Raw genomic sequence first — 18,057 nt, 5'->3', positions numbered from 1 at the left:
TGGTTTTTTTTTTTAAACTTAGCAACCAATCATGTTTCAATATCAAGGCAAAGTGTTAAATTCTGACTTTTTTTAGAAGAACAATGGTTTCACCTTGGTTTCCAAAACTGAAACTAAGACAGTAAGAGGGTAGTTCCTTCCCACCTCCCCATGGAGGGGAAAAAAAAAAAAAAGAAAAAAAAAGAAAAAAGTCTTTTATTTTATTAAAGCAGCTAAAGTTTCTATGACAGATGGGCAGTTAAGACAAATGTTAGTGTTCTTGCTCTATGGCTTTATTGAAATCCTCAGAACAACTGCCTGAATCTCAAACTGAACTAGGCTTTTCCACAAACATACCCTTGCCTGTGTAACTTCAGCAACTAAACTGTTCTCCCAATGAGGAATAAATCCCTAACACCCATAGAAAAGTCGTATTACTGAGAGGCTTTTCTCCAGAAGCAATTCCTCATCATTCACATCCTTTGTCTCTCTCAGGCCACTGAATACACAAGCGGGAACAGAGTTCTCTAACTCAAATTACAACGCGCACAGATGTGAAAAAACCTCTCACAATAGAGGCAATGGTATAATAAGCAAATAATTTCAACTGCCAAGTATTTCACATAAGTACCTATCACTGCTACAGTTCTGAGATGTAGCAAAATATTTGCTGTCTGGAATGCAGAGAGGAAAACGCAAGCATCCACCCCCGATTCTCAGCATTCCCAAGGGTCCAATTCAAATGTTTCCTCTGACATTACCAAAAATGCAGCTCAACTTCAAGCCACATGGATGCTACTTGACCAATACCTTGCTTAAGGAATGGCATGAGAAGTACTTTGCAGCCACTGGAGACTTGCTTGAACTATATTCAGTCACAGTATAATTTTGCAAAAAGTCTAACCCTTGCTACTTGTGTACAAGGAACCATGAGAGCAGCAGCAATTAATTAAAAAAAAAAATATCATTTTTCTGCATTCTTCTGAACTGTTTTAGCTACTCTTAAAAATCAGCATCCAAATCTAGAACAAATATTGAATAGTTCAGATTTCTGGTATTAAAAGTTAAACACATTTAGACTTACAAGCAGAGCTGCTGTCTCTAGACAGCTCATGAGACAACGCAAGCAATATAAAAGATGAAGCTGTAATTTATAAAGTCTCAGCTGAGTCTCACACTCTGCTTAGAGGACTTAGTGTAAAATAGTCAGACAAATCTGATTTGTCTAAGAATAGAGAATTATCATCCTAACATGTTCAGATGTGGCAAGTACGAGATTTTCCTGTCATAAAAATATCCGCCAATTATGCTTCAGCTAGCAAGCCACTGCTATTTTGTTACCAAAAATTTACTGATGAGATTCTAGAAAAACTCATATTAAGAACACTTAAAAAAGACTTCTAATGCCCCTTTCATAGATACACAGAGTTTATGAACCCAGGACTGCTTTAGTAAAACTCACGCCTTCCAGTGCTGGTCTCGCAAGGTAACAATCATCATTTCTGCTACTGTTTACAAGTAAAATGGTCCACCGTTTAGCAAAAACTTAAATAAAGAGATGACTGAGAAAAAAATTTAAATATTGCACAAATAATTTAACTGCAGACAGTACAAGACACTTAAAGCATTGATTTTTTTTGTCAACATATGAACTCTATTATATAGTCACACTTTCTATAATACAGGTTTTTTGTTTTTTTTTTTTTTTTACAAGACATTTAAATTCAGCATTTACATAAACAATTATCTTTACAATCTGTTATCACATGTTAAGAGTTCCAGCAGGAATTAATTTTGTCTTTGTTTTAGAAGTTCATCTATCTGAGTTTTGTACATGCTTTTCACATCTTCGAGATCCAGTCGTAGCTCTTCAGCTTCCTCTGCTTTCTCTCCATACATCTGAAGAATTGTATTGTATCTTTGATCCAAATCCTGCAAGGATACGTAGTTCGTTATCCAACTGTTTCTCAACTTAAAAAAAATTGCTGCTAGGATAGTGTTTTACACTACTAGGGAATGTAAGAATAGCATTATTTTATTGAAGTATAACTACTTTACAATAAAGCACATAGTAAACTCTTCAAAAATACTTTATGCTTTGACTCTCTGAATATGGCTAGATTTATAGTCTAGATATAAAAGGAATATATTCCAAAGACAAAGATCCTTGACTACAAAGAATTAGTGCTGGCTTCGGAGGACATACTGAAGCACCTTGAAGTTCCAACTGCTATAAGCATTAAAAACCAGTTAGCAAACGGCACTAAGTTTCACTACAGGAATGACCATAGTTTGTGAAATGTTTCATGGGGATATTTAGCATTCCACATTTAAATAACAATGATCATTTCCAAAATTATTCCGAAACGATTTCCAATATTTGAATTTAAGTTCTTAAACATCAGAGGATTAAAATATTTGTCCTATTACCTCACTCATTCAGCTTCTGCTTCAAACTCTCATAAATCCATGCTATTTATCAAAATACCCCCTCCTCTAAAAAGACTACTTCCAGACAAGTGTTTTAAATGAGAGAGAGAAAAAAATGTTCTCTCCCTGGTTTAGCATGCAATCTTAAACACAGCACACATTTCTAACAACTGCAGTTTGAAGTGACTACCTAGTCATGGAGTAGGCATTTTCAGATACTACTATACCAAAAAAAAAAACCACCCCACCAAAAAAAAAAAAAAAACACCAAAAAAACCACCCCCACCAAAACCCAAAAAACCAGGCTCTTCAGTCAGTTATGATTAGGGACAGACTTAAATATAGTCCTAAATTGATAGGGGTATTCCTAAAAAACCCAAATATGTCAATTTTACGTCAGATTTACAACAGAAATACACTTACCTTTAACTGTGCACGTAATTTTGGTATTTCCTTCACTTTTTCTTCAAGTTCATCATTTTGATTTGTTAATTTAACCAGTTCTTCTGCCATTATTGATCGAGTTTTCTCAAGGTTTCCAATTTCCAGCTAAGGTAAATACTTTTAACAATTAGGAGGAGGAAAGAATTTACCGTATTTATAAAACAACATTAAGGCTTTTTCTTAAGCCAGACTATGAAACAGCACACCCTGGAAGCACTCTCACTTTCTTCTCAAATCTGATCAATGGTTTGGTTTTTTTCTTTTTCAGATAGACAAGTTCAGTTTTCTGGATAGGTCCTTGCCAAAACAAAAAAGGAAGCAACAAATCCTTCTCACGCTCTTCCCTACACATACCTCCAGTAGCTATCCTGGTTAACAGAATTGTTGCGAAAGGGGAAGAGTGAATGCACTCTGCTGTAAAGAGAGGGACCGAGCTTTCTGAATATAAAATTGATTGCATATATTTTATATTGAATATAAAATTTGAATATCATATAGATTGCATTACTATTTACACTTATAAATGCTGTGTTTGGTTATATAACATTAACTACAGTACCTGTAGATGTGAAATCTCTCCTTCTCTTAGTTTTAGCTGTGATTGAAGGTTTTCAATTATACTTGAACCTGCTCCCATCCTTATAGCATCATAAAGATTGCTCCCACTAGTAGCTATTGGCCCAAATGAGTGATCATGAGGATCATCCTACAAACAAAAGGTTACAGAAGCTTAAAATTAGACAAAAATGTGCACCCTTTGGAATCTTCCCTCTCCCAAAGTATTATTTCATTTAAGATTTAAAATGACACTGTTACAAGGCAAGCATTGAAATGCTTAAAGTTTGTTTTTAAAACAAAAGCTTAAGGTGAAAAGGTACAATTTGAGATAGCTCCTTACTGGCAAGTTCTCATGTCACCTATACAACTGTCATTTAACTTGGACATCAATAACCATATCCATAGGAAAGCAGCAGAAGCAGCAGACTTCACACAGAACACAACAGTCAATGATACTGCCTAGGGAGCAGGGTTGTGCCGCAAATCAGGACTGCTGGTAAAAATAAGTCAATTTATTTGACTCCTACTAGTGTTATTCTTCTAGATGAAATTAGACATGTGAACTCAGCACCAATACACGTATATATTACTGTGCCATAAAAGTTGTAGTTTCACGCTGTCTTCCACAGATGTTTTACAATCACAGACATCTTGTAAGCAGGTTTTAAGACATTTCTGGATAGGAATTACCTTGTCTAAGGCCAATATACTCTTGAAGAGTCATTTTCTACATTAATAAAAGTTCTTGAAGAGGAAAAAAAGCAGTCTGTCAAAAAAAGCCAATATAACTGATATATGATACCTGTGAGAGGAAAGATGTCTGAAGACCTGCCATGTCAACTCCACTTATGGAACTAGAGCGTGACATAGTTGGAGTACTTGAAACAGTTTCAACCGTAAATGACTTCCGATCCTTAAAAAAATAAAACAACCCCCCAAACACACACATCATCACCAGTTAGAGAAAAAAGTTTACAAGATGGTGAAAGACAGATTCTGTAAAGAACAGACTGCCCTTTTCCACCACCAACTATAGAACATAATGTTACAGATAACCTTTCCTCTTCCCCCATCCCTAAAACATATGAAAGTTCAACAATGAAGAATTGCTGTGCTACTAACACTTCTAGCCTATGTTCAAATCCTCAGACTTTTCAGGAAACAAAGACAGAAATTCCAAATTACACCAAAAGAATTTCTCCTTCAAGTAGCCAAGGGAGATTCAGAGGCAGTTTTGTATGCCCAAATGTATGAAAGGAAGAATATCCTAAACCCAGAAGTAGTATGTCTCTTTTTAGAATGCATGTTAGCACTTTTTTTTTTTTTTAATAAAAAGTGTATGAATTCAATTCTGAGATTTCTCACACGCTAATACCTTACACTGACATACCTTCCAAACAGAATAATCTCTTTTTACAGGCAGCATCTGAAAGTATGCTAGCCTCTGAAGGATAAAGGACTTAGATTTTAGAACTGGAGGTGGTAAGAAACCAGTAATAGAAACAGGTTTACTTGAATATCAACTGCTAATTAGCCGTAACAAAGTTACTGACTATCGAGGACTATTCTGTGACTTGTGACTTAAGCTGGAAAGCATGTGGTACATTACACACAGTCATGTGAAACGCAAAACAGGAATTCTGTGGAAACAATGCTAGTAATCTAAGCAAAGAAAACAAGTAGCTTCAGAAGAACAAGAATCCAAGAGCATTCAAAAAAATCAGAAGATTAAACCAATCATTATCCATATTTTATCTCTTCTCAGGTTAAATAGACTATTATTCTAGACTCATTTCAGTGAGTATCGCACAAGCACTGGAAATAAAAGGCAGTCACAATAAAGAAAAAGCCAAGTCCCTAATGCCTAGGCTGACAGTATATACTGTACTGCTCTAAGTCCACGTTGTTGCTTGTGACAGTTTCAGGTTCTAGATATCTACTAAAATAATGATAGCATCAATAAGACTGAAGAGAAGCGTTAGGTTTTGGTACCTTCTCCTTTGCTGCTTCTTGCACAAAAATTGCTTTCTTTCTTTCCTGTTCGACTTTCATCTTCTCCATTTCTAACTGAGTAGCTAGCAGCGTCTACAAAAATAAATACAGGTTGTTAAACTCCTGCTAGCTCAGACTTCAACGATAACATAGATTAAAGCTGAAATAGGCAATACCTTTTCTTTCTTTGCATCTTCCAAGGTTTTTGCATACTCATCTTTGAGTCCTTCTAGTTCAACCTCATACCTACATTGAGGAAAGAAAGAGGTAGAGAAAGTCAGTAAATAAGTATTCTGTGTTTACTTTAGTTTCATATACTTTCAAAACAAGCACAGCTTCAAAGCTTTAAAACATTATGAAAGTAACAATCTTCAGCATGAAACAAAATATCCTTAACAAGCTGGGCAACTTTATCAATAGCTGTCATCATTTGCACAGTCATATCAACGCTCAAAAGAATCAAGTCTTCCAACTTGCAAAGAGATCTGCTGCAGATGGTTATGTAAGAGAGAGCTTACTCCATTTCACTACAATTTTAAAGAGACACTGTTAAGCAAACATGCAACTCACCTGCTGTTTTCATTTTCCATTTTTTTCAATCTGTTTCTCTCCACTTCTAGCTGAGCCTGAAGGCGTGTATTTTCTTGCCTTAAAAGACTATTCTGAGATTCAGTAGAAGACATCTGAATTTTATTAGAAAGAAGTTCTTCTGTAGCAGCCCGTTCTCTCTCAGCAGCTGCTGCTAGAAGAGTCTGAGACTCACCTAATATTAAATAAAAACACGGAATTTAACTTTTTTGATCAAACATCTACAATATGGGCCAATTATTTAAGCATCAAAATGGAATTTGAGGTTTTTTTAGATTAAACTAATTTTTCTTAAAAAAAAAAAAAAAGAAAAAAAAATTCCCCAGAACTGTTTTCTGTTGTAAAAGAAATTAAATATTTTCCACCATACAGATAGAGAAACAAAGCCATGCAGAACAAGAAGACTTCATACTCTTTTCAGAATGCAATATACAACTACAGATTGCCTCCAGAAAAGAAGTCATTTCTCTGGGTCCACCTTTGGGCATTTTATGCGTTTTTCATTTAAAATAATAGATTCCTACTGTATCAACAAATATATGTCTCATTACCTATGCAGTTAGGTAAGTAAATGATTCAAACCTTTACAATACAGAATCTAAGCACCAGGCTTGACAACTGAAAATGCTGGTGTACTTCCAGTGTCTCAGTGTCCATCCTTCCTTTACATGCTGTAAGGACATGTACACCTCAACACATCTATCTTACAATCTTATGTTACACTGTGTTTTAAAGAGAATCAGTGAATTACCTGTCCAAGAACCTCGGCAGAATACCCCACGTATCACTTCCTTACAGAAAAGCATTTTGTGCTCATCTCTTCTGACCCACCATCTACCCTTTGGGCAAGTGTCAATCCCTTTTCATTTACCTTCAGCCATCTCACATCTTCATCAAGACCCTGACAGTTCAGTAAAAGCTAAAAACATCTTACCAAGTCTGTCAGAAAGGTTCTTTTCCAATTTTTCCCATGCAGAGGTTTGTGCTCCCAGTGTGGCTTGCAGATTTTCTATCTGCCGGAGAAGTGGCCGTGTAGCAGATGTAACACTCTGACTTAGTTCTTGGTTCCGGCTCTCTGCTTCTTGGAGTCTCTGAAATCACAAATAATCAAGCTTTAAAATCATATGATGGATTAAAAGATTAATACAGAATTCAACTAAACATGTAGCAGTTGCTTTACATTCTAAAATTCCTATGTTCAGACTCACAGTAAAGTGTAAAAATTTCAAGATAGAAGCCTAACACTTTCAGACACACGACAGAGCAACAGCCCAGAAATTTACGTTTCAAGAGCTCTCTGGACATCCCTTGAAACATTTTGGCAATGATCTATCTATCTTCTGGAGAAGAAACAAGAAAAATATTCTTAAGAAGCAGCAAAAGAGTAATTTAGAACATATTTGCTAGCAATTTTAAAGGACTATTACAAACTTAATGGCTGTACTTTGTCTTATACTAAAAGGATAGCATTACATCTAAAAGGCATCATAAAAATTACTATTTTGTTTTCAATATGTGATTAAAAAAACACTTCCTTTAATATTTTTATTGTTGTTCTACACAGGACAAATACTGCAGGTAACCAGGAAAACAAAGCCTGGCTTCAGGCTGTTGATGTCATGCTAGCCTTTCATTTTCAGTTTTTAGAAGCTCTCCTTGCAGATACAAGTTGGCATCATCTATTTGCTATAGCACCTGTTGTAGTTCACCGATTTCCTGGCGTAAATAGTCTTCTTTTCTTGCTGCCTGCTGTTCTGCACGTTGCAGCGCTAGCCTCAGGTCTGCCACCTAAATAAACATGACATCATCACTAATCTCTTCCCAAAAGTTATAGTACCACCTATTCATTGCTACAGTCCTACACCATTTTTAAACAGTTAGACAGGGTATGTCTGTTTACAAGTTAAATGCCTGAGTTTTGCATGCACACAAATAGTTACACTCATTTGTCACTAAAAATTTTGTCCAACTAAATTTCTTGCACTTTCCATCATGGTAAGAGCACTACAAACTTAACATAGAGCCTGTCAAAGTCTTTTTATTTAAACAAGTAAAATTAAAAGTATTTTTTAATAAAATTAAAAATTTAAAGCCTAGTACAGCTACCACTAAAGACTGAACAAGTTCATAGAAAAGAAATCCATTGCGTATTTGCTAAGTACACAAAAATGAGTTCCACCTTAAATTGCACCTGGTCCATCATGCCAGATGCACACGCCATTGGAGTACATTCACTTTTTCAATGTAAAAGTTTTATTCACTGCATTTAAGACCTACTTGAATTGCCAAAGCTTCTTGTTGCTGTCGTGCCTCATCCTGGGCCTTCTCCAGAGCTAACCCAAGCTCTTCCTTCGCCTTCATTTCCCGACTTAGAGCTGCTTCTTGTGCCTCACTGTCCTTTGTAGCATTAGCTTTATGAAGATCTGCAAGTTCCCTAGGGGGGGAAAACAAACCAGCAATGCTTTTTACAGTTTATACAATGCCAACAGTGACCTTGCAAATAACTTTGTTATATATTAACATTTCACAAGCATTGCACGAGAAATAGACACAGAAGCTGAATGAATGGTTGGAGATAGGCACACAAGTATCTGCTTACTTGTATGCACTGTCAAGTGCTGCCTGAACACTTCTGTTCCGTTCTTCAAGGTCTTCCACTTCTGCCTGAAGTTTAGCAAGATCCTTTTCTTGTCGCTCTACAACACTGTTCAGTTGTTTAATGCTGTCTCGATGTTGCTTCTCAAGGTCTTCCTTGCCATCAAGCACCTATTAGAGTGCAAACAAGAAGCATGAGACCAATCCCAGTACATGGGGTAGACAACACCATCTGAGGACAATGACAACTGTGGCAACCAATTCAGGATGAAGTTACACAAAATGACTAAACTGATCTAACACTTCACCAAAAGAGGGGGTGAAGTGTTAGATCAGGGTGAAGATCTAACACTCTCCCCCGGAGGAGGGGGCTCTTCTTCACCGTGGTTTCACATACTTCCTCATATGGGGTCGCTGCTTGTAAGGTCTTGATTCACTCACTAACCGAGCGAAAAAAACTGCCCAAATTTTGCTGGTACAGGTCTTCCAACCAAAATTTAGCGTACTGAATTTGGTCAGCCCACCTGATAACCAGCAGTGCAAGTGCAAAGAAGCAGCTGGAAAGGTACCTGACCACGGTTTTAAACTGCTGTGAGAACACACACAGAAATCACATCTCAGTGTTCCAATAATATGAACTAGAGAAGTCTCCCAGAAAGGAAAAAAATATCAGTCTATCTGGAGCTTCCCCAAAAGGCTACTCTGCAGCTAATACAAAAAGCTTTAAAAAAAAAAAAAAACAACCCCAAATATTTCACCTGTTTTAAATGCTGCAACTCCTCTTCCAATTCCTTAATCTTTTTGTTCTGTTTTGTGTTAGTATTTTCTCTCTCTTTCTCTTTGGCTCTTAATTTCTTAATAATGTTGGAATTGTGCAGCTGCTGTTTGGAAAGCTTTTCTCCTGTGAAGAAAATGAACATAAAGGTATTGCATATTGCTGTTATTCTATGAACTCGCTCTATTCACACTTCCCCTGCTCTTCAGTCCAGTCCCGTGAAAATAATAATCAAATATGTATGGAAATACTTACTCTTACACTTTTTTCATGCAATTCCTTAAGTTTTAAATCTACCTTATCCCGAGATGACCTTGCTACACTAAGCTATAGTAAGATACGCTAGGCAGTAAAAGGCTTTGAAAGTAAAGTAAATGAGCTCATCATATGAGGAAAAAAAAACAAAATGGCCTGTTCATTTAGTAACTATATTCCAAAATTAAAAAGTAGTAAGGGAGACACTGTAGAAATGCGTTGAACAATGCCCTAGAGTTCTGCTGAATGGAACATGGAGCATTGTACTGCACGCTGGTTTTATCTCACAGCACCTTTTCATGCGTACTGCAGAAAGTACCCCTCTAGCCATCTGTATATTTGACTGACCCCTCCTGTTGCTCTTTGCTATTAACTAAATAGTTCAACTGTTCAGAAACATCTAACATGCTTCAAATGTTGTATTTTTTCCCACATAAAGAAAGGTCATACGTGAAGGCAGTACGTTTCAAATTATTATACAGGTTTTTACTATTAAAAAAAATTTTAATTCTCACCTTCCTCCATTAATCCTTTGATTTGCTCTTCTTTTTCTTTCAGTAATTCGGCAGTTTCATTGGTATTAAGTCTAGTAGCCAATTCTTCTTTAACAGTCTTTACTTCCTAAATAACAGGATAAAATACTTAGGACCATTTATTAAAATATATTTAGGGAAAAAACGCACAGTAAGTTACACTGATCACCTTTTTCTTCTCCACTTCCTCTCAAAAGGCTTTTATTTGAAAACAATTTAGGTTGGAAGGGAACTCTGGAGATAATCTGACCAAATCAGATTGCTCCGAGCCTTATTCCATCAAGTTTTAAAAACCCCCAAGGACTGAGACTCCATAAATTCTCTGTACAATTTGTTCCAACTCCTCCTTCCATTTCACTTTCTATACTTTAAACTTTTGCAATATAGTAAAAACAAACTGTTATATTTACACACAGGCATCAGGTAATTTTTCTATTTCAACTTACTACTGTGCCCACACAGTGACACATACAGTCACAAAACAACTATGGATTTTTTTTTTTCCAGTTACAGATTTGAGTTTACTTTTTGCTCAGACTAGCAATAAGCTAGAGAAATGTAATGCTGTGATACCAGGTCAAGAACATTTAAAGTCCACAAACTGTTGCTGCAGACTTCTTTGCTCATTCCAAACCAATCCGTCATCAGTCCTTAATTTTCCTACCAGTTAATCCTCTAAAGAAGCCATTCCCATTCTTCACCACTTCCCCAGGCCATTCTTCTCCCTCACACCAATGCAAATGCATATATGGGTGCAAGGTAAATGAGACCAGACGTTAAACCTTTTTTTTCCCAAACCAGACTAACTTTAACTTAAATGAGTTCCCTAACTTGGTTCACAACACGGCTGCAAGAATGCATGTGTCAACACAAGGAACTAACAAGCAGCCTGCAAGGCTAGAAATCAGCTTATACTAGTTACTAATACCGTGAGATAGCACCTGGTGGTCTCATGCTTTTCCCTAGCTTAATTTTTATGAATTTACCTGAAGAAATTTAATTAATAAAAATTAATTTCAATAAAAGGCCAAATTACCTTTTTAGCTGCATCTCTTTCTTTGCAGGCTAGCTGGAGCTTCTTTTCAGCATCTGCAATTCGCTGAGCAAACTCCTCTTTAAGAGATGAAAGGCTACTGCTCTCTTCTTTCATTCTAATCATTTCACTACATTTAAAATTAACATTTCAGAACAGTTGCATGGTTATGTGACATTCCAAGCAGTTTGCAACAGGTTGTCTCAAATGCTTTTAAAACGTGTTTTGGGTTTGTTAGAAGTATTAATCATCCATGTTAGAAGTATTAATCAAAGATCTTTATTAATTCAGTAATTTACCCATGAAAACAATGAAATACTTGATTTTCCTTAAATGTTTTGCCCCTTAATCAAGTTATTTCTGATTAACCATAGTCTGTATCTTATACAGGGCAAATGATTAAATGTATTTTTAAGTTAAGGTCAATTTAGTCATTAAATAATACCTTTATATATTATCTGTAAATTTTTAAACTTGATACTTGATTAGTAAACTGGTAAATCCAACTTTTCTTTTTTATTTTCTTTTAATTTTAACTGAATTAAATAATTAATTCAGATTTTTCCCTACAACCAGCCCTTCTACCACACTTTCACTGCCTACATTTTAGCCAGAAAATTACTTAGTAAATCAGGTTCATCCATCTGTATAAGAAGAGTCAGTCTCCCTTAATAGCTGAATCCAGTCTTATAACAAAGATCTTTATTAATAAACCAAGTCTGACTCTACACATCTGTTTGTCACTCCTACTGCTTACTGAAAAATCTTTCACCAGCCTCTTCCCAAAAGAGATTTTGGCCCCAAGAAATAACGTGTCTTTAAAAAAATACCATCACAACACATGCAATCATTATTTCCACCTATCCCAAACAGTGCACATCCCTCGCAACCTTTGTTGCGACCAAGCTACTTGTTTTATGATATTGGCTACTGATTGTATTACATTAAAGTTACATTTACACCCACTACTATGTATATTTTCATACTTACTCTTTTAGGTTATCATAAGCTTCTTCCAGGCGTGCCTTTTCTTTACTAGTACTTAATAACTGTATTTCCCTCTTCTCCAGTTTCTCAGTTAATGAATCAATCATCTGGACAATGTTTTTACAGATAAAGATCAGATGAATGGGACAATTAAAACACAAGAGGGGCAGGCTTCCCCTTTCCCCCCACCATTCCCTCCCAACACTATTTAAAGCTGAACTCATCAACGTTTTTAGGAATTTGAGGTAGAAGTCAGTGAAGATTACCATGTTTCTGCCACATTAATTTAGAACTAAGCAATATCTAAACACAAGACACCTGTTTTCTACAGGTGTAGAAATCCTACCAAGTAACCACACGTGGCTCAGCTAAGTTCCTCAACAAAATCATCAACAGTTATACTTAGTTATAAATGAAGTTTTTAAACAGAGCTGACAGCCTATAAAACTATAGCTAACATTAACCATTAACACTCCCAGTGCTCCTTATACCACTCATTACAGAATCACAGAGTAATTTACATTGGAAGGTCTCTTCTGTGAAACATTAGCACAAAACAGCAAAACAGCATCAGATGAGGGAAGCAAACTTCCAGGCAGGATCAAGAGCTCTTAGCTCACATCATCAAAATAATTTCTTAATATCAGATTTTGGAAAGCTAAATATAGAGAAAAAACACAAACATACATGCAAATATACAAATATAAACAAATGCAACAGATTCTATAAATGTAGCTCAATATGGCCAATGAAAGGCAAAAATTGCTGTGGTCCATTATCACTATTTTCCATAATGTATAACCATTTAAGTTAGGAAAACTTGTGGATAACAGTACATGGCTATGGAGTTCCCTAAAGAATTTACACTGACATTCTGTACAATTTACACAAACAAATGCTTTCCTTAAAACACAGATTACATTGGAGTTTTATGAACTCCCATAAGCAACTGCTTTTCCCTTATTACTATCAGAAACAACATCAGTATTGTAAACATGCCTACAGGGCAAGGCCATGGGTAGGGCCCATCTATGTCACCTATTAGGCACACAGACTATAAGCAAAGCAAAATGCAAAGAAACAGAGCAAAACAGAAACTCGAAGGAGCTCAGAAATTAAAAACAAGACAGAAATTAAAAACCAGAATAGAGGGACAGGAAGGTGACAAAGGAAACGGAAAAAACATAGCACACACAATACACTGGTAGAACTGGACAAAACACTGCTTCAAAGCTCCAGTTTAGCCTTCCATACACTTGAGTATCCTGCTTCGCCACATTTCTAGTAATTTCATCTGTTTAAACTAGCCATCCAAATTTATTTTAAACTATTCACTATCCATAACTAGGGCTTATCTTCCTCATTAAAAAACGTTCTTTTTAAAAGTAAAGCTTATTTCTGCTAAAACCAGACATTAATTTATCTAGTAAAAATGACTTATTTACACTACTACTATCCTCAAAGAACATGAATAACACTCCTGGAATGTAAACAAATTTTGACAGTTTGTGAGTCTGTGGAAAAAAACACTTGCAAAATATTCTCTTGATTATTGCTGAAATACTAAAGGCTTGTGGTTCCATAATTCAAATCAAAATACCTCAAGGAATCTCTTCCACCTTTCACAGAAAAAAAAAATTACACCAAAGAATTAAAATAACACATTTCACTTATCAAGGCTTCCTGTTTGCTAGCACTACTCACAATTCACAACAACAACAACTAGGTGGATTAGGTGAAACTCAAAACTATTTGACCAGAAATTGCACCAGTATTCTTCCACTGCAGAACACCGACAGTTTTCTACAAGGTAAGGCAGTTCAGCATCAATTAATTCATTCAAATAAGGTGAAGCTAATACCTATATAAGGAGATGACAGGAGTTTCATTTGTAATTAAAGGGTGTGTTTGCAAAAAATGTTTTACAGTTACCTTTTTAAGCTCTTGCTTTTCAGTGTCCTCTTCTAACAATTTTTCAACAGCATCCTGGCGCGGCTCAGTCTCCTCTTTCACAATCTGTTCTTCAACAGTTTGCACAGTAGCAACCAAAACATCTGGCTGCTCAGAATTAACAGGGGTCGCGCTTCTCCCACTCTCTTCCATCTCAGCTTCCTCAGCATGTAAAACAGGAGTGTCATTCAAGTTTTCAGATTTATTTTTCAGGGCATCAACTGTTTCTGTCTTTGGCACAGAAGGACTGACAGCGACAGATGCTGAAGCAGAAGCCCTGCCTGATAACTCATCATCTGAATTTATTTCGCTTACACTTCTACTATCTAAAGACTGTACGCTAAATGAATCAATTCTTTCAAAAGCATCAGAGGAGCAGCAGCTCTCAGTCATTTTTTGAAAGTCATCTAAACGATTATAATCTGCACAGGCAGACGTAGATAAAAGCTGAAATGATGTTTGCATTAGATGAAGACTGGATTTTGAATCTGCAGCTTCTTGTCTTGAACTTACTGAGCTCTCACTTATTACACTCTCATGGTCCAGAACTTCAATATCACTAGTTGTGGATGTCCCCGAGGAGAAAGTGCTAATTGGAGGTGATGGTGTATTGCTTTGCCTGTCCTCAGTCTTTCGCTCCTTAGTTTCCAAACCCATGTCTTTTGTACCTGCATTAAGAGGCTGCGAAGTGCTACCTGGTGCACCTCCCGTTCCATCCCCTCCTACACTGGATTTTTCATTAAGAGCATCTTCAGGTACTTCCAAATTTAGAGCAGACACCTTTTTGTCAGCAACTTCATTTGTGCTTTCTTCAGGCTTGGTATTAGATTTAAGCACAGAATTCTCTTCTAATTTCTCCTCAGGAATATCGAGGTTTTTCAAGTCCACTAGGCCAGCTACAGAGGAATCCTTCACTTCTGCCTCTGTTGTCACTGGTGCTTCCAGTTGACTAGGGTGTTGAGACTCCTTTAAAGTGCTTTTCACCTCCTCTTTGGGTCGCTGTGATTTGGCTGGTGGTTTGGATACGACTGGACTTTTCTGTATACTCTGAACATCTGTCGGAGAGAGAAAGGCACTGAAGAAGTTTTCAGATTCATCTACTACCGTCCTCCTCACGGGCTTAGTGATTGCTGTTGGCGATATTGGCTGATTCTGTGGTTCTGTATTTGAATTTAAGCCCCAGGAAGATGCATCCCATCCTCCGCTTATAAGAGAATTTGTTCCTAAAACAATAAAAAAAGAGATAGGCCAAGAACACTTAAAATGTATTATTTTTCAATATTTGTCTTTTTAGATGCAACAGTTCAGCAAAAATGTTTTCAATATCATATAACTTAAAGTGAATATTATACATGATCACAAACAGCATCATTTTTGTTACTACTTCCTTACAAAGCTTGGAACCGATTTTTAGACAAAGCAAAAGCACTTAAGGGAGACATGAAGTAATTCTAAGACTTAAGGTGGACACAGACTTAAGGTTACTCTAGAAAGTAGGAGTGCCTGAATGGAACCAACTTGCTCCCTCCCTTATTTAAGCAAAGGCAGAAAGAAACCACACACAAATTACGTAAAGCCAAGAGTGAGAATTTCAGAAAGAAGATGGAGAGAAGTGTCTGGGAAAGGGAAATGAGCCCACGCAGCATTCTGAAAGCTGTAAGGGCAAGTCTGAAGCCTATTTGGGCACAAAAAGCAAGCATTTCCTTTGGGAAGGGAACAAGGGAAAGGGGATGTGGCCTCCTGCTTCCTATAGTAAGAGGAGGCTAGGCAAAACAATCTGAAAAACTGTAGTTTAAAAGTAGAGAATTATATAGATTACAAAAGGAAGAAACAATTACTGAGTCTTAAAAGTTATCTGCCAGTAGAACACAGACAAACACTTCACACACCGTTACAGAATACAAGGAAAAAAAGCTTTAAATATTTGTAGAATTTACACTATAAGAAGGGTTCTTGCCCTTTCAGCTTGTGACAGGTTTCATATTTTTCCTCACACACCAAGCAACAGCCTGAAGCTGACAATACACATTGTCAGCAGCCCAGCTAAGACGATAGTTTTCTTCTTCTCCTGTGGGGAAATACTGAATTGATTAGTTCTGAAGCTGCCCTAAATCAAAGTTAACAGTAGTTACTATTATCATATTTCTTGCAGGTTTTCCATGGTTCGTCAACAGCAAGGATAGTAAGAATTTCATCACCAAATTTCAATAGCATCCCAAGTAAGAAAGATAAATCCAAAAATAATATCCAATTTGATTCTGTACCTACAAACATAATCTGGATAACATAACTATTTCAGGCTACTTAAAAACAAGGTTACTTTATACGGTAATATCTATTATAATATTATAACTCAATGGTTTTTAAAGTAGACTACCACAACAATTTGTGTAATTTAAGACAACACTGGACTGAGTGACTGCCGAGCTCTTGCTCCCACAAAGGGACAAAGACATGCAAAACTGACCCTACGCTTTGCTGAGCAACCAACCTAGAAAACACTTTCAATTCTTACAGCTTTCAGAAATCTGACTCTGCTGTGGGTATACCTGGAATTAACCTCCTACTACAAACACATACAGTTCTTCCAGCTCTAGTTGCAGTAAGGGCATTGATTCCAGATGACTTAGTATCTCAGCCTTTTCTTTACTCATTCTTATCTTTAAGGTATTATGTATGGAAAAAAAGTTTCTAATGTGATGGCTCCTTTTTGCTCTTTCATTTCCAAACAGCAATTTAAAACTGACAATTCTTTCAGGTTCTACATTAGCACATATACAAAGGAGACACTTCCTCATAACCAAGCCGTGACAATTTTTCCACCACCACATTCCTTTCAACAGATGTTGGAGGATTATGAACTTAACGCCACGACAAGTGGAAACTTCACTTGGTTTATGCGGACCAGACTTTCAGCTCTTCCTGTCACAAAGAGCGAATCCATGCATGCCTCAGAAAGAACATAATTTCCCCTTCTTTATTAACTGAGCCGGATTTATCACTTATTAGTCCCTCGGCAAAAAAATAACGCCTTGAGAAACACGGGTATGAAGCGCAGTGCCACCCATACAACAAAAGCACGACAGCGGTGACAACGACCAGGTACTGTGTGTGCTGCTGAGCCTTCCTCAGCTTTCTGTCAGTGTTATCCCTCCCTCGCCTGTAAGAGGGCAACGAGAAGTACCGCAGGCGTCGCAGAACGGGCTTTGGACAGGGAGGGCCGCTTAAACCTCCACGAGTGTAACCTTCCCCCACCGGGTTAAGGGGGAGAGACAGGGGACGAGGCGGAGGAGGAGGAGGAGGGTGAGGGGAAGGCGCCGCCACGGCCAACCCCGCCGCAAGGGCCGGGCCGGAGGCCGTAAGGCGCGGCGGCTCAGCCCGCCCCACACGGGGGGCTGGGGGCACGGCGAGGGCCGCCCGCCGTCGCCCACGCTTACCGTCGCCGTAGTCGGGGATGACGGCGTCGGGCCAGGGGCTCTCCTCGGCCTGGATGTCCAGCACCCGGTCGATGGACTTCTGGGCCTGCGACAGCGCCTGCTTGGCGAAGCTGGACAGCTGCGAGGCGTTGAACCAGCTCATCCTCCGCGTCGCCCGGTCCCGCGCGGAGGCGGCGGCGGCACCGGGCCACAAGCACAGAGGCGGGCGGGGAGCGACCCGCCCTCAGAGCCCGCTCCCCGGCGGCGGCGGCGGCGGGGCCGGGGCCGGCAGCCTGGGGCTCGGCTCCGCGCGGAGGGGAGGGCGGCCCCGCGCCTGCGCGCCGCCAGGCTCCACGTCGCAAACAAGGCCGCGCGCAGCCGCGCTGCGGCCCCCGGAGAGGCCAGGAGAGGCGGAGCAGGGCCGCCCGCCTCCGTACCGGTCAGGGCCGAGCGCCGGGCCCGGCTGGCCCCGGCTGTCGTGATAACTCTTCCAGATTAGATGCTAAACCACCAATTTTAGTT

The 18,057-nt window shown here is 38.2% G+C and overlaps 1 protein-coding gene across 2 annotated transcripts; it reads right to left on the bottom strand.

Annotated features, from left to right (window-relative positions):
- Positions 1 to 194: 194 nt before the first annotated feature.
- On the bottom strand, positions 195 to 17,880 carry TMF1 (TATA element modulatory factor 1). 2 transcript variants are annotated; one of them, XM_075513716.1, is made up of 17 exons: positions 17,557 to 17,880; positions 14,102 to 15,342; positions 12,173 to 12,276; positions 11,186 to 11,312; positions 10,132 to 10,237; positions 9,345 to 9,487; positions 8,591 to 8,757; positions 8,269 to 8,425; positions 7,687 to 7,779; positions 6,926 to 7,082; positions 5,974 to 6,166; positions 5,580 to 5,649; positions 5,404 to 5,496; positions 4,214 to 4,324; positions 3,413 to 3,559; positions 2,833 to 2,958; positions 195 to 1,911 (listed from the first exon to the last, which is right to left on the bottom strand). In XM_075513716.1, the coding sequence occupies exons 1-17, from the start codon at positions 17,696 to 17,698 to the stop codon at positions 1,768 to 1,770; spliced, it is 3,321 nt and encodes a 1,106-aa protein (XP_075369831.1). In that variant the 5' UTR covers positions 17,699 to 17,880; the 3' UTR covers positions 195 to 1,767. The 2 variants fall into 2 exon arrangements, with proteins under 2 accessions (XP_075369831.1, XP_075369833.1); XM_075513718.1 differs by lacking the exons at positions 11,186 to 11,312; positions 12,173 to 12,276.
- Between the last annotated feature and the right edge of the window lie 177 nt (positions 17,881 to 18,057).

The sequence above is a fragment of the Mycteria americana genome, chromosome 11 (genome assembly GCF_035582795.1).
Source record: "Mycteria americana isolate JAX WOST 10 ecotype Jacksonville Zoo and Gardens chromosome 11, USCA_MyAme_1.0, whole genome shotgun sequence".
In the NCBI taxonomy this organism is placed as follows: domain Eukaryota; kingdom Metazoa; phylum Chordata; class Aves; order Ciconiiformes; family Ciconiidae; genus Mycteria; species Mycteria americana.
The sequence above is the reverse complement of the archived record's forward strand: the minus strand, read 5'-3'. Positions and strand labels throughout refer to the sequence as shown.

Coding starts and splice junctions, on each gene's coding strand:
- TMF1 (XM_075513716.1), bottom strand. CDS start 17,698: ATGAGCTGGTTCAACGCCTCGCAGCTGTCCAGCTTCGCCAAGCAGGCG. Junction 6,167..6,925: donor GAACCTTTCTGACAGACTTG/GTAAGATGTTTT, acceptor ATTTAATATTAG/GTGAGTCTCAGACTCTTCTA. Junction 2,959..3,412: donor GAGAGATTTCACATCTACAG/GTACTGTAGTTA, acceptor TATTTACCTTAG/CTGGAAATTGGAAACCTTGA.